The following is a 13,630-nucleotide window of genomic DNA, read 5'->3' as shown; positions in this document are numbered from 1 at the left end:
ATGCAAGACAGGTGTTGTGTACAGGCGTCCACTCTCTTGTGGAGCCTGTTATATAGGACAAACAGGACGATGTATTAACAAGAGTCTACAGGAACACCTTATCTGTCTCCTCAGGAACCTGTATGAAGGGCAAGAGGCCACAGTCAGAACGGGGCATGGTCTTACTGATTGGTTTCCGAGTGAGAAAGGAGTGAGACAAGGCTGCATACTGTCGCCCTGCTTATTTAACATATATGCTGAGTGTATCATGAGGAAGGCCGGTCTGGACGAATCTTCAGCTGGAGTGAAGATTGCTGGAAAACGTATCAACAACCTTAGATATGCGGATGATGCCACTTTAATGGCAGAAAGTGAAGTGAAACTCAAGAGACTTCTGATGCGCGTACAAGAAGAGAGTGAGAAGTTTGGGCTTAAACTGAGTATTAAAAGACAAAGATCATGGCGTCTTGCCCTATCAATTCCTGGAGCATCAATGGACAAGAAGTGGAAGTTGTGACAGATTTTCTCTTCTTGGGCTCCAAGATTACCTCGGAAGGAGACTGCAGCCATGAAATTAGGAGACGCTTGCTTCTGGGAAAGAGAGCCCTAGCCTTGACCGCCTAGTAATGAGCAGAGACATTAGTCTGCCAGCCAAGATCCGTATAACTCGTGCTATGGTCTTTCCAGTTGTGATGTATGGATGCGAGAGTTGGACTATGAAAAAGGCTGACCGCCGAAGAATTGACGCATTTGAATTGTGGTGCTGGCGAAGACTCTTGAGAGTTCCTTGGACTGCCAGAAGATCAAATCAGTCAATATTGTCGACCATAAACCCTGACTGCTCATTGGAGGGTCAAATTCTAAAGTTAAAGCTCAGCTACATTGGTCATCTGATGAGAAGAGAGGAGTCGCTGGAGAAAGGTTTGATGGTAGGAAAGGTAGAGGGTCACCGGAGAAGGGGTAGGCAGCGAACGCGATTGTTAGCTGGCATCCTCGAGGCACTGCAAATGAAGTTATGTGATGTTAGGAAGATAGTGAGAGACCGGAAAGCGTGGCATGATATGGTCCATAGGGTCACGAAGAGTCGGACACGACTGAACTGAACTGACTGGGATTCCTTGGCGTCGTCTGCTGCATCACCAATATGTATGTATGTATGTATGTATGTATGTATGTATGTATGTATGTATGTATGTATGTATGTATGTATGTATGTATGTATGTATGTATGTATGTATGTATGTATGTATGTATGTATGTATGTATGTATGTATGTATGTATGTATGTATGTATGTATGTATGTATGTATGTATGTATGTATGTATGTATGTATGTATGTATGTATGTATGTATGTATGTATGTATGTATGTATGTATGTATGTATGTATGTATGTATGTATGTATGTATGTATGTATGTATGTATGTATGTATGTATGTATGTATGTATGTATGTATGTATGTATGTATGTATGTATGTATGTATGTATGTATGTATGTAGCAAGAAGGAGCGGGACGCCAGATTTTGCTTCCTACTATTAGGAAAGCTGGCGGCTCTGCACTTCAGCCACCAAGGACGCTCTAAGCATCATGGGCTGGGGCCCTACCTGGTGCGGGACAATCGGACTTTTTCGGGCGCACAAAGTGGCATCATTGAGGTGTCTCATTTCGAAAACAGTATTTCTGTTTGTGCATTTGTGCACCGCAATGTCATTTAAGCGAAAATTACTTGTGATTATATGAGGGAAAAGCGCATGGCAAGCGCAAGGCCATAGTTGATTTTTGAACTCATATAGGCATGCTTCATTCCAGTTGTCTCAGAAAACGTTGCATATGCATAAATGGCTACTGTGGACGTTGGGGATGCGTGAAGCTGACTATATTTTAGAAACGCAAGATACTTCGACAAGCGACAGTTACATTAACGGCAGATTTTGAAGCCAGAAACGGTTGCCTATATAAATGCACGCAGAAGCGACTTCAAGAATTCATCCACGGGAAATATCTGCAAGCCGTGCTTAATTTACAAGAAGATGACCATCACTTGTGTTAGGACAGGTTTTCGCTTCTTACTTCATATTTTTAGTTGCAAAGACCGTACGCGCAGCGTCAAGGCATGGTGAAAACCGCTACTTGGAGCGTAGGCGACTTTTCGAGGCTCGAATATAGTGTGCTTAATCCACACTGGGCATAGCGCAAAATCAGACAAAACTAACTGAGCATTTTTGTCTTCAGAAGTGCCGGTGAGAAAGCTGTGAATTTGTTTGAGTGATACATGTTTAAAAGGTATTTGCGATGAAAGATGTGCCTCTTGAGCTTAAAAACAACTGATTTCGTCAGACCATCTACTATTTTAAACACTTTTCACACTTACATGCTTTTCTGCTCGTTTGCTGCAATATACAATTAGCACATTGAACTTTAGGACGCTTTGATTGTAAAACAGTACGTACTTATTTTTCATAATTTCACATGTAAGGTTGCTTAGAGCGCTCACGGTGGCTGCACTGGTTTCTAGGAAGCCCCATGCAGACTTCCGTAGACATTGGTGCCAGATTTTTCTCTTGGTAACAGTAAAGAACTCTATACTGTTTCCGGGAAGCGCGCGCATGCGCAGTGGGCCTTGTGACATCGGTCTATTGGCAGAGGCAGACAAACTGAATGAAAGTAGCGCAAAGGCTCTTTTTGTAATAGTAAATTAATAAAAGTACCCCACAACGACAGAGCTAAGAGAGCAAACTAAGTTCGAAAAACAGTAAAGAACAAAGGGATCTCCTTACCTGTGCAGAGTTCATTGAAGTGTTCGATAATTGGCGAAGCTCCTTTCGAGGGAGCGTAATCGGGGCAGCGTAATCTCCAGCCATTCGAGCGTATACCGATCGCGAGCAGCTTCGACGCTCAAATGCCCCTTGGCCAGCTCGTGTTTTATGTAAAAACTTAAAATGTACGACGAGAACCGTTCGCCCAGCTGTGTTTCTCACCGGCGGAACCCACGGCAGTGCATACCGTTTTGACGCGATCTTAACACGCCAACCGGAACCACAACGATGCTCTTGCCTTTGTACTGCATGGGATAAGGTTATATTTTGTACAATGCTGCCGAGGGTGCTCGCCCAGTTCATTGTCGGGAAACTTTGTACGAAACAGCAGAAGCATGCCACACTGTCATAGATCTCTTGTACAACATATCCTTTATAGCAGGACTTTGGAAGCTTTCTCTTGGTGTCATGGTCTACGATCTAGTTACTTAGCCCATCTGGGGCCAAGGTAGATATTCATGATGTCCGTGGCCATTTTTTGACCCTTGTAATCTTAGTCTGCTCTTGGATGTCAGTCATCACTCAAGGTTTTGACCTTTTCCATTTCTTGGTGGATATTTCTAGTGAAACTTTAGTGCGGATCCTGATGAGGAGCTGTTGATGCTTTCGGAGTTGTTCTAGGTTCGAAAATTTCTCTTGCTTCAGATGCAACGGTATCCATATAATCAAGGGAGGTAACTGCGTCGCAGCTAAGTTCGCATTAACACGGTATGCGCGCTCACAGCCCTCCAGAGCATCGCTCGTAGCGCCGCGCTCCGAAGGGAACGTGCACCGCGGCGCCTTCTTGCGGCAGCGGTTGCCTTTGATCTCGGGGGCCCGCAGAGCCGTGTTTGCCCAGCCTGATGAGGTGGCCCCGCTCAATCCACGGCTGACACCGGGCGCGCGCTCTGCCGAGTTTACCGCATACGCTCGGCTTCACAGCACAGCTGACGATTGTCGCAAAGCTCCGCTTCGCTTTGGGCATTCCTACAGAGAGAGAGAGAGAGAGAGAGAGAGAGAGAGAGAGAGAGAGAGAGAGAGAAAAGAAGCACTCTTTAAAGGCTTGGCGCGATCATCCGAAAGAACGGTGCAATCTGTGATGGGAAATGGTTATCGTTAGGACACTGCGGCGCACTACGTCAGTGGTTAACAAACTGAATCAATAACTATACGATTGCTTTTTCTTTTTTTTTTTCATGATGCCGAATAGTTTGCTTCGTATCTGCCGGACCGTCGAAGGCAGCATCGACGGTCAGACAGGTTATGAATGACTGCAAACATGGGATAAATTTGACAGAAATATGCGCTCCGAAAACGGCAACCGCCAGCGGGTGAGATGAGGCCACAGAAGCAGCCTTAACGAATAAAGCTTGCGGAATACTTTCTTTAATCGATATGCACGTGTCATGAGTTGATAAAATCTAGGTGCGGAGAAATGCGGGCAATATATATATATATATATATATATATATATATATATATATATATATATATATATATATATATATATATATATATATATATATATATATATATATAAACAGGATATCACACAACTATCCCGATTATCTATTTTATTCCAAGAGTTTCGGACGGTGGACCGTCCTTCTTCAAGGTAGAATTCAGAATTCTACCTTGAATTCTACTCTTCAAGGTAGAATTGAGAATTCGATCTTGAAGAAGGACGGTCCACCGTCCGAAACTGTTGGAATAAAATAGATAATCGGGAAAGTTGTGTGACATCTTGTTTGAATTTAACTCTGGCCCATTAGTAACAAGCAAACCATGTATATGTATATATATATATATATATATATATATATATATATATATATATATATATATATATATATATGTGTGTGTGTGTGTGTGTGTGTGTGTGTGTGTGTGTGTGTGTGTGTGTGTGTGTGTGTGTGTGTGTGTGTGTGTGTGTGTGTGTGTGTGTGTGTGTTTCGTAAAAGTCTTCCAGGATCCAGAAATATGTATAAGATGAGGTAGGGGCGCACAAACGAAAATAATGGTTTATTTCCGACGCCGAAACGTCGGAAATAAACCATTGTTTTCTTTTGTGTGCCTCCACCTCAGCTTATATATATATATATATATATTTTTTTTTTTGTTTTTTTTTCGTTTAGGAGCCAGCCTTAAGACTGCAGAAGAGAAAGTGGGGCACTGAACGACGCGTGCACTGTGACAGCGCTGCGATGAGAGTGGAGAGAAAGGGCAGGCTGCATGGAAAAAACGTTAGATGGTTGCTATATCTGCTGCATTAGGGTACTAACACAAAATAATGAGGTGCGAGCAGGTGTGTCATGGGAATATTCGGAACTTTTCGTGTGCACCATAATGACGATGCGCCTGTCCTGTGTTCTCCTCTGAAGCGATCGTCTCTTTTGCGCATCCTATTTCTTTGTCCAGTACTTCAGATGCCGTCCCTGTAAAAAATTGAACTACAGTTCGGATTGTCTCGTCTTGCATTACCTAATCCTCGCTCACCTGGAGTTGGTGCAAAAGCACTGACAGCGTACGCACGACTCGAGAGCTGACGGGCTGGTGGAATCGCAATAATCATTCTCGCAGTCAAGCTGCGCACTGTGCGCGGAACCCGCATGCTCGCTCGCAGATATGTTTCGATCCAATTAAGAAGACACAGTGAAAAGCAACATTCTTTCACTGCGGACGCGCAGGTTCAGCGTTCAACGAGGGATTGGCGAAGCCCGCTGGATGGGCTACTCAAGCTGTCCCCGACCGCCACCGCCCCGCAGCCCCTGTTCCACCGCCAGCCGGCCGCCACCATGGGTGAGAAGGCATTTTCGTCGGCTCGCCTACTGATGCGCGTCACGTGACTTCGCGTCGCCATATCCCTTCCAAGCGCGCGCTCGGAATACGTGTCTTGCGCGAGAATTCCTATTTTTCGGATTGTTTCTCGCAGTGTACACGTGATAAATTCTGCTGTGCCTCTGGTGCGGTACCTGGCCAAAGTCTAGAAATGCATTTTCTTTGTGCATGAACGAAAAAAGTGATCTGCATCAGTGGTATGTGTGGCTTCACAGAACCGACCAGGAAAAATTCTTGGGCGAAATACGCTGGTTCATTGCTCTGAAATTTTGCTCGTTTAGCCGCGAAAGAAGCGCACGAAATATTCAACGTGAACATGGTTCGCCTAATGGCAACATGTGTTTACCTTCCAACGCCGTGTGCCGCACGTGCGTAGTAATATGCAACGTCCATTTTACATGCAGAATTTTGCAAAAGCTACCTCCACATTAAGTTAAATATCCAGTCAGCCGGCATCAGAGACATCTATATTCAGTTCTCCGAAATCACACACACTCTACTCGTGCATGCATGCGTACGGGCGCGTGTTCATGTGAGGATCGATGACCGCCAGCAGCCCTTCTTTTTTTTTAATTTATTGTTCATGTAAATGTACAATAAACTCTATCCACAGATTTTTTAGTTATTTATTTCCTGTTGTACATTAAAGAAACCCATGTGTTGGAAATTTCCGGACCTCTCCACTACGGTGTCTCATGCACGAGTCGCTTCAGGATGTTAAACCCCATAAACTAAACCAACCAATTTGGCAAATGTGTGTCAAACATAGATGCCATCAATGTGCGATGTCATTTTAATTTTTGATGGCAGTTAAGGAGCGACGTTCTAGCAAATTTCCGGTACGAGGCGCATGACGATGAAACAACATAAGAGATAATATTTCACAATGAAAAGTACGATATTCACAACCGCGCTGTGATAGCGATGATATAGTAAGGCATGTGTTTTTTTTTTTTCTGGGTGAAAATGGGCGCGATCAGTGCTTTAGTTTTCCACTAAAGAATTAAGTTTACGCAATACAATATGCTTCAACAAAGCCTGCTTGGCGTTCTTGGCGCAGTGACGGCGACAGTAAATTATATGTTAGTTTGTTTACCCTGTCTCGGCGAACCTGCTGCTTCACTTTGTGTTGCTAATACAAAGCGATTCCTCACCCTCCGTGTCTTTGCCGCGTCTGCCACAGTGGCGCCGGCGGACAGCATTCTTAACGACTTAATATACACATACATTCCTGCGATCTTCGCAGACATGCTATTCCACACTTGATCACTTTATAATGTTGGAACACCACTGCACTGCGCGTAAAACACGAGTTGATCCAAATGGCCGGCGATTTACAAGAGCAGGCGCCCTGAAGTGTCCGCTGGTTCACCTACGCACTTTTTTTTACCCATCGATTGCGGACTAAAGTAATAAATTTAGTGGCCACATAATCACTGGTGGTACTGTTCTGAATAGACATACCAAAATCATTCAGTTTTGCAGGCTTTAAAACATGTTAGAAGTCTACGAATGTGGTCACTCGCTGTTCAGACGGCGGCTTGGTGCGGCGGTCTGGAAGGAAGATGGCGCCCGCGGCCACCTTTGCGGTACTCTGAAAATTTTCCAGTGACTCTATCGTACTTGCTCGAGGGGCGCCCTCTGTTAAGAGCTTCGCGAGTGAACACTTCCTATGTGGCTGTAAGGAAACTCCACCCCCAAATGGCCTTCAACCAGCACTCTCACAGGGGGCCTGACTTAGGCTTCTGAGGGCGGCCGGACAAGAACACACAAGCCAAACTTGTGGACTGGGCGGGAGAGGTCGCCCTTTGTTAGAGGGCCACTGATCCCATCCTATTGACCTTCGTGATCAATAAAGTTTCTCCAATCCAATCCAACTCAAACCAGGCTGTATGTCTCTCGCGGTCTCTCTCCACCAGGTGGCTTTACAGCAAAGATTACTAGAGACGAAGAAAAATAATCTGCTTGTCACATAAATCGAAAAAAACACACACACACACACACAAAAAAAAAAAAACGATATGTACACATGGACCATTAATCTCATCCAACACAAAAGTTCATCAAAGTTAGGGACAGTAATAGAACGCTTTTGCGGGCTAGTTAGTTCATGACGATAAAAGCTATGACTATGCCATTATACTAGCACAAGTTTATGCATGTCTTTGGTCCTTGTCCTATTCGTGCGGGCATAGTCTTTATCGTCATGAACCAAGTAGCCCGCGGCTCTGTCTCATACTATAAACAAAGCAACAAGGCAACTTTGTGCGTCTGCCCATGGTGTCGTGTTCGTGCTTCTATGTCTCCGGTCCTTGTCCTATTCGCGTGGTCATCGCCTTTATCGCTAAGAATCGTACTTTCACATGATCTCATCTCATTTTGCTGCAGCTATTTTTGGGGGGCCCTTGTTCGCATACTGTAACGGCTACTGTCAAGGTTGATGTTAGCGAGTGGTCCTATAGTCATCTCTGGTGTCCAAGGTGGTGAGGAAGAATAATTACCCAAGGACAAAATCGGCATATTCTCCCCATGGGAAATTTGTACCCCAGGAAAAAGATCTAATTTCGATCCCTCAACCGTTCGCTGAAACTAAATTTTGGAGCGTTCTATTGCATTTTGCCGCCACCGGTCAGCGAGGCGTCAATTTCACTGAGCTATGAGCGAAACGGGGCACCACTTCAATCGTGTCAAAACGGTAATTAATCCCCTATGAACAATCAGGCATCCATCATCGCGAGGTTCGAGTAATGCGCCTTTTACTCCTAAGTGAGCGTATAAATGACCGCGATGATTTAATCGGCTGTGCGCGATGCCACCTGTGTTCGTATGCACTTGGGCTGTACCGACGCTGACTTCGGTACCAGGCAATGGCGGCAGCGCAACGCTGAACATGTTGCTCTTGCAGTGACGTCAACAGCGGCCCCGGCTGGTGGCGCTGGCGGTGGCTGCGCGGCGGCCAGCGCGTGGCAGTGTTCGTGCCCGCCATTTGAGTGCCTCTGCGGGGTCTCTTCAGCAGCAGCAACCGTCGCTTCAACGCCAGACTATCGCCAGGTATGTCACGGCCAAGAAGGACTCATCAGTTAAAGGGAAATGACTAACAAACGCATTAGCAGTGGGTTTTAATTACTTCTCTCTTCGTGATATCTTGTAGGCCGGGCGACTGCACAAATTGCATATTTCAGGGATAGTCACATATAATACGACACACTATCAAGGTGCGTCCAAACCAATAAAGGTAGAACAAAGATGCTATTGAGATGAATTTGACGCCACAAAACGAATGACAATTTTTTCCACGAAGGCATGCTTTACGGTGATACTTGTTCAAAACAGGAACATTGACACTTCAATGAATGATTGAATGAACTATTTTCATAAAATATACAGTTCTATGGGGAAATCAAGGAAAAAAAATTGCAAACCTAAATTTGACTACTCCTCAGTCAATCTCATGACACAAGCAGCATGCAACTGCACATAATCATGTTGGATACACGCAGAACTTAACCAAATAATTAGGCAAATGTTTAACCCTGATAAACCTAAGTAACTAACGCGAAAGCAGTGGCACATTTCTCTCGATTCCCCTCGCTTCGTCTCTGTACGGCATCCTCTCGGCGAGTTACATTTCTCTGGATGATCGGATTCGGCCTGTCGTCTTCGCAACCTCTGAGACGCACACATTCACGAGGCGATCACCTGGATCATCCATTACGATCGCTGCCGTGAAATTGTGGAGAGCTGTTGCGATCCGTTGACACCGACCGGTTAAGAGGCAGTGAAGGATAGACAGAGCGAGCGTCATAGGTACAGCGTAGGTGCGGTTGAGTAAAGTCAAGGTTGTCACGTGACTAGGCAGAAGTGAGCGCGCGGTTATACCTCGGTTAATTGTATCGGTTTTGGGCTCGGCGCCGCCGCGGAGTGATGTCGTAGCTACCCCGTGGTTTCTCCTCAGTTCAAGGTCAAACACGCGCACAGGCGCACACGGCGAAGCAGCTACGGAGCGGAGAAGAAGCTTTTGCTTTCAATGAATGAATGAATGAATGAATGAATGAATGAATGAATGAATGAATGAATGAATGAATGGACTTTTATTAGTGGAGGAAGGCCTGAGGAAGTAGTTAGGGGATGAAGAATAAGGGGAAAAAGGTCCTTGAGGTAATAGTTCAACTCGAAGACTTAGGGTACAAGCCGCAGTCAGGAGCAATCCACTAAGCAGGGTGAGGAGTTCCATCTCACACTGCTCCTATAAGGTAACTTCGTCTATCATAGGCAGCAAGGTCCTCATTAATGTTATGGAGGCCGAGAGAAAGAAGTTGATTGAAGGCGATATCATTTGCGGGTGTGTCATGGTTGGTAACCAAGGCGTTCCTGCCTCGGTCAAGAAAGAAGCAATGCCATATTACGTTAAATAGGACTGGCTTGCAATTAAAGTGACGGTACGGGGATTTCAATACGCTGCGGTCTTGAGAAATCGGCAGTAACGATCGCGGGCGATGCGGTACTAGCCATTTGTGGAGAATGCGAGGAGTGTGGGCAGCATTAGCACAAAGCTTATTAATGAAAACTTCTTCAGCGCGAGATAGCTTGAAGGTGTCCGCGAGAAAACCCTGAGGGGTGGTGTCATGAAGCCGACGGTGACTTGCGCTCTTAATTCAGTTCAATCGAAAATGGTGGATGGCAGTGTTCATCTGATCGCATGGAGCTTTGGGAGCCACGCACAGGATGTCTATCAACAGGGTCTAGCGCAGGAGTAGAAGTGAGTAGACGCTCCCTGCTGGTTCATGAGCGGACTAATCCCCTGTACTAATATCCATACAGTCCATACGACACGAATGCAATGACCACTCTCTTCGAATATGGACACAGTGCGATGGAGCTTGCTCACGATTAGGTTGGTAGTAGTAGGTTCATTTAGGTCAAGTGTGGCGGCATGAAAGTTTCTGATGAGTGTGATTTGGAGTGAGGTTTGGCCCATGGCTGATAAAGGGTTCTACTGTAGGTATTTTAGCGCATCATAGAGCCCCAGGAGCTCACCGTCGGTCGGAGTAACCCATGGGGCGTAACGAGTGCGAGAACCGTTGAAGGACGGGTACTCTGGGCAAACCCTGTTGCTAGCACGTTGTCTTTTAGCAATGCGTCTACATAAATATCCATTCTGTCATCAGCTTTAGTTGATGTTATTCGTTGAACCGCAATGCGGCGTATTGGGCGATCACGTGCAATTGCTTGGCAACGAGGTGACCTATGTACTAGCGTTGCCATGGAGGTAGAAGCGTCCCTGTGAAATCGCTGGAAACAGCAACACAACGATCCCAGTGATCGAATACAATGCCTTGTTTACTGTGAGAGCGACGGTCGTTATGCCGTTGGCGGGCTTCGCGGAGAAAACCTAAGAGCTGTGGTAATGTAGTGGATGCTTCGAGGGCCGTCAGGGAGTGTGGCAGGAGAGGCCGCTTATAGTGCGTAAAGCTGCTCGAAACATAATCTGTAGAGCGGCTTCATTGCGCTTGGCCAGTGCTCCATAGGTAAGTTTGTTGATGACTGCTGCTCGAGTGAGTCTAAGACAAACTGTCTGGTTAGCTTCACCGTATTTATTTGACATACGTGTAACGAGATGAAGCCTCTGCTTCTAGGTGGCCTTTAGTTCTTTAGCCCGGCCATAATCTAGAGCTGTTAGTGCTGGAGACAGGACCCCAAGAAGCCGGATAGTGCCTCGCTTAGATGTCAACACATAGTCTGATAGAAACAGAGAGAGAGAGAACTGATGCTGTGGCCTACTGAGGCCTCCAATTGCGATAAGACAGCAGTAATAATATATACGTGCTCAGAAATAAAAGAATTCAGTTCATGGAGAAGAAGGAACGAATTCTTATACAATGTCTGAAAAAAGAATACGAAAGAAGGATAGGTTATACAATAATTTACGAGGAGACCAAGTACCTCAATAAGCTGTGCTTACTACTGTTGATGATAAGGCTATTTAATTATTTTGGTAGAGTGTGAAAAAGTGTGCAGTTGCCTTGAATAGTTGGTAGCGCGTGCTTGGGAACCAATATTCAGCAAATCTTGTCTTGTAATAAATTGTTTTTGTTTTCGAGTTTCCCATTGAACTAATAACAAATGAAACTGAACAAGGGTTGAAAGGGAGACTCAGTCCGCTAGACAACGTTTTGACATGTAGGCAAAGACAAGTGTACTAGTCGACGCGTTGACTAGCGTGTTGAGGCTCCCCGTGATCCCTGGTTCGGTTCCCTCCGATTTTCTGTACCTATTTTTTGTACCTTGCTTGCACAGAACTAATATGGGTATGAAATTACTGTGCTGCCTCGCGTAAGTCAAGACTAGTTGGAAATTAAAAAGGTTCAGAAATTCAACTAATACCAGGCTCTGAAGTAGGAGCGGGTGGGAAAACCAAACAGTGCACTGCAGACAAAACAGATTGCTCTCTTCTGGAAAATTAATATCCGATTAATATAAGCAGCGAAACTTGTACCCCAAATGGCGCAGTACTAATTTAGGTGGCAAAGAAATACATAATTGTAAATTAAGTTTAATTTTGGAAGGAAGCTCTTTGAAGTAAAAGGCTGGCAGCTGGGGAACGCCTCCCACCAAAAAGTTTGTACGGTGATTCTAGGGCACATGATCTAGGGCGACTCCTGATGGTTCAATTGAACCCACGACTCCAATGTCGATCAATTATGTACAATAGCCTTTTTGTTTTGCTGTACAGCAAAACAAAAAGGCCCAAACAAAAAGGCCCAAGAACAAAAATGGCATACGTATGCCATTTTTGTTCTTGGGCCTAAAAAAAAATCAATATTTTTGTTCATGTTTGTCATTATTTTGTTATCAAAAGATAATCTTACCAATTTTCAAGCACGATGTCAGTATTAATGCCGCTTCACCAGGTGACAAGAAGATGGTTTGCATAATCAGCATTTATGCAATTTTTATTTTTTGCAATGTAACATCATTGATAATAGACATATTAATCAGAAAATGGGCCAAAATGTTTCCTCGTGGAATATAAATGGTGACTTACCAAGATACTTTGTTGGGCGAGTTGGTACTTATTCATTATTAATATAAACAGCGCAAACACGAAGACAAAGGACAAGATAAAAGAAAGCCACAGTACAAGCGCTTGTACTGTGGCTTTCTTTTAGCTTGTCCTTTGTCTTCGTGTTCGCGCTGTTTATATTAATAAATGGTGACTGTTAGACTATTAACGCGAGATAGAATATTTTTAATTGACTTCTATCACTCAGGTAAGAATGAATAAGTTCCATTGCGAGGCCGCAAATACCGACCGTCTTCACACCCTTACCGATCAGGGGTAGAAAGGAATTGCGACTAGGGCAAGTATCTTGTACCTGAACCACACACTTTAACTGCGTGCGGTAAAAGTTGCAAGTGGTGTCGCTTGCTTGTCTCCAACTTTAACCTAAATCTGGTTCTTTATATCCCTTGAAATGCCCTCATATCGCCAGGCTCCGGACCCGTGCAGCATGGCGACCATGATGTCCTCTGCCATCGAGATGCACGCAGACTCAGTCTTCCAGGTAATCGACAAGATCCTCTCTGCGGACAGCAGACCGCCTGACAACCGCCACGGCAGGTATGCACCATGCATCTATGTCCGTTGGAGTAAAACAGTACTGTGGGGCATCGAGTGTACTCTCGTGTGCCAAGGTTTTTTGACTCTCACTTCGCGTCATCGCACTGGTAGGATCAAACAAAAATATATATAAAAAGTCGAGGAATGAAAACGCGGTGAATACGCTCTCGCGTCTATTGGCCATGATCTTCTTAATTAAAGCTGTTAAACCATGTGCAATATTGCTAAATAATGCAAAACTTTGCTTAATAGAGATTTCGCTCGTATAACTGGATTCAAGTCACGCTCAAACACCAATCATTTCTTTCTCCTTCCATTTAGAGAATTTCAGGACTCGTGTTGAAAATAAAAATTCGCATTAATTACCCGAATGCCGATGTGGTTGCTCAGTGG

The 13,630-nt window shown here is 44.8% G+C and overlaps 1 protein-coding gene across 1 annotated transcript in view; it reads left to right on the top strand.

Annotated features, from left to right (window-relative positions):
• The window catches only part of LOC146178153 (uncharacterized), a 42,724-nt gene that overhangs the window by 21,478 nt on the left and 7,616 nt on the right, over positions 1-13,630 (top strand). Inside the window, exons 4-6 of the mRNA XM_084579709.1 lie at positions 5,466-5,577; positions 8,522-8,667; positions 13,110-13,237. Coding sequence (XP_084435835.1) covers positions 5,466-5,577; positions 8,522-8,667; positions 13,110-13,237 — 386 coding nt within the window. The remainder of the gene's footprint in view (positions 1-5,465; positions 5,578-8,521; positions 8,668-13,109; positions 13,238-13,630) is intronic.

The sequence above is a fragment of the Amblyomma maculatum genome, chromosome 9 (genome assembly GCF_055883805.1).
Source record: "Amblyomma maculatum isolate TAMU_Amacu chromosome 9, ASM5588380v1, whole genome shotgun sequence".
NCBI lineage: Eukaryota > Metazoa > Arthropoda > Arachnida > Ixodida > Ixodidae > Amblyomma > Amblyomma maculatum.
This window is presented reverse-complemented; position numbering and strand designations above follow the sequence as displayed.